We start from the raw sequence: 2,948 nt of genomic DNA, 5'->3' as shown, positions 1-2,948 counted from the left end.
GGGGGGGGGTTGTTAGGAAGAGCCCCAGAAGGGTGAGAAGGAGGTGTTGTGGTTTGTTGGCGACAAAAAGGGTGGCGGTGGTGAGCAGGGCGATTTGGTTCACCACTGAGGTCAGTAAATAGAGTAGGTATGAGCTGGGCTGGAGACGTTACTTGTACTCTGGCTGGCCACTCAGGGGTTTGGTTGACAGTGGGGGTTGTGGGTTGGTGTGTGAGGATTACGTCAATTTTGTATGTCTCCTCAAAATAGAAGATGGCAAGGGTAATGATAAGGAGGAGGACGGCAATGGGGAACCAGGTAAGGATCAGGAGGGCAGCAAGAACAGTAGTGGATGCCATTGGGGAGACTGGGGAAGAGTGGTTCTTATAAGGATTTCACCCTTTTTTTGGTTGCAGAAAGTCTGCCAAAGTGTCATTTGCATGTGATAGTTCAACTTTCAGTAATCAGGAGTCATCCGATGCTGGGTATCCTTTCCATTGAAATCAGTACAGTGTTCGCTTGCCAACAATCTTCAAATCAATGATACATTCAATTTCAAACTCCTCTTGGTTCCTGATGATTTCCGGTGGTGGCCAGAGATAGTTCTTTCCATGCATTGATGTTTCCAAATAAGGATAGAGTAATCCTGCATGGAACACAGGGTGAATCTTCCATTTGGGCAGTAGTTTCAGGCAGTAAACTACTGATGACAGCTTCGGATTGATGGTGAAGGGACCATAGCATTTTGGACCAAGTTTTGCTTTTGGATGGAGACCCTTGAGATTGGTGGCTTCCAACTATACCTTCTGTCTGGGGAAGTATTCAACAAATTTGTCCTTATTTCACTTCCTGACTGTTTCTTCTGCTAGTCAAATACTGGATTGGATTTCTGTGCAAAGGTGTGCCAGTTGAGTAAGTCTAGATGTGATGTCAGGAGTGTCAGTTTTTCCCACAGTGGGAATATTATGCTGGGGTTGGTATCCTATGAGCACTTGGAAAGGTGATGTTTTGATTGTATCATGATACCTATTGTTGTGCACGAATTCTGCCAGTGGCAGGTGCTGTGTCCAGTCTGTTGCTCAGTGATTGCAAAAGATCCAAAGATACAATTCCAGGTCTTGATTGACATATTCTGACTGTCCATCAGTTTGAGGATGGAATGTGCTAGAGATATTCTGTTTGATGCCTAGTTTAGTGCATAGTTCCCTGAATATTCATAATGCAAACTGTGGTCCTCTGTCAGAGATAGCTTTGACAGGTAGCCCAAATTGTCAGAAGACATGATTTTGGTACAGGGTGGCTGTTTCAGATGCAGTGACTGTTTTGTTGTAGGGAATGAATACTGAAGCTTTGGTACAGTCGTGATCTGTTACCACTAGACAGCTGTCAAAGCCATTGCTCCAAGGAAGATCTATGATGAAGTCCATGGTGATGGATTGGAATGGGAGGTGGTGTTCTGTGGTGATGGGTACTAGGTCTGGTGAGTTCCGGTGTGTGATGACCTTGTTTTCCTGGCAGGTTGCACAGCCAGTGACATATTCACTGACGTTGTGGGCAAGGGTAGGCCACTAATAGGTTCTTTGGAGGATCTCCTGCATTTTGTATTGTCCAGGATGCCCTGTAGTAGGGGAGTTGTGGGCTTCCTGGATGAGATCCTGTTGAAGTTTGGTGTTCTTGGGTATGTAGACTCGTCCTCTGAATACCAATAAGTCATCTTGGACATCCCAATTAGGAGGAGTACATTTGTCTGTGGATGAAGTGTGCTGTAATGCCAGCCAAAGACCATGATTAGCAATGGTATCCTTTGTTTTGCAGGTCAAGATGCATTGTTTGATGTCAGTTTTGATGGGTTTGAGATTCTGGATGGCCTGAATGAAGACTTCTGATAGAAGAAGGACTTCTTCCACAGGAAGTTCACCCCCCCTTCAGATGCATCTTGATTGATATGTGATAGGGCATCTGCTTTGCCCAAACAAGTTCCTGGGACGTGGCAAAGGCGGTAATTGAACATAGACAGGTACAGCACCCGTCACGCTTGTTGAGGGTTCAGTTTCTGGGGATCTTTGAAATATGTGAGGTTTATATGATCTGTTAGTACTTCCACTGGTTCTGTCATCCTTCAATGTAGTGTCGCCAGTTTGAAACATCTGATGATTGCCAAGAGTTCTCGATCGTAGATTTCGTACCGTTGTTCTATGGGAGAGAATGACTGGGATAGGAAAGCACATGGATGCCATCTTCCATCAGATTGTTTTTGAGATAGGATACTGCCAGAAGCTTTCAGGGAGGCATCTGATGCTATCCGGAATGGTTTGGTAATATCAGGCTGTACCAAAAGTGGTAGAGTCTTGAAACATTCCTTGAGTTGATTGATGGCCTTGTCATGATCATTATTCCAATTCCACTTGATTCCTTTTACCAATAGATTGAATAGGGGTTGTGCCACTTTGGAGTATCCGGGAATGAATCTTCAGTAGAAATTGGCAAAGCCCAGGAAGCATTGTAGTGCTTTGACGCTGTCAATCTTTGGCCAAATTAGTACTGCTGATACTTTATCTTCTGCCATCCCTATCTGTCCTGGTCGGAGAATGAATCCTAGAAAATCGACTTCTGATACGTCAAAGAAGCATTTCTCGGGCTTGAGAAAGAGATCTGATTCTTTCAGTCGTTGAAGGACTAATTGAGTGTGTTGCCGATGTTCCGAATAATCGGTGGAGTAGATGAGGATGTCGTCAATGTAGATTACTAAGCATCCTTCTAAGAGCAGATCTGCAAAGATACCATCCATCATGGCTTGAAAGGTGGCTGGAGAGTTTGTCATTCCACAGAACATGACAGTTGGTTCGAATAGCCCTCTTGGCATGATGAATGCTCCTTTCCATTCGTCACCTTCCTTGATGTGTACATTGTTATAGCCTGCGTTGATAAGACTCTGTTGCTTCTAGGCTCAGAAACGGGTGTTCTATATG

General features: G+C 44.6%; 1 protein-coding gene across 1 annotated transcript; it reads right to left on the bottom strand.

The window, feature by feature from the left end:
• Window positions 1–2,449: 2,449 nt before the first annotated feature.
• Window positions 2,450–2,842, bottom strand: FIBRA_09217 (uncharacterized protein; the record flags this gene model as incomplete). Its single annotated transcript, XM_012321537.1, has 1 exon — window positions 2,450–2,842. One exon carries the CDS (start codon window positions 2,840–2,842, stop codon window positions 2,450–2,452), a length of 393 nt encoding a protein of 130 aa, XP_012176927.1.
• Between the last annotated feature and the right edge of the window lie 106 nt (window positions 2,843–2,948).

The sequence above is a fragment of the Fibroporia radiculosa genome (assembly GCF_000313525.1).
Source record: "Fibroporia radiculosa TFFH 294 genomic supercontigs, scaffold15504, whole genome shotgun sequence".
NCBI lineage: Eukaryota > Fungi > Basidiomycota > Agaricomycetes > Polyporales > Fibroporiaceae > Fibroporia > Fibroporia radiculosa.
This window is presented reverse-complemented; position numbering and strand designations above follow the sequence as displayed.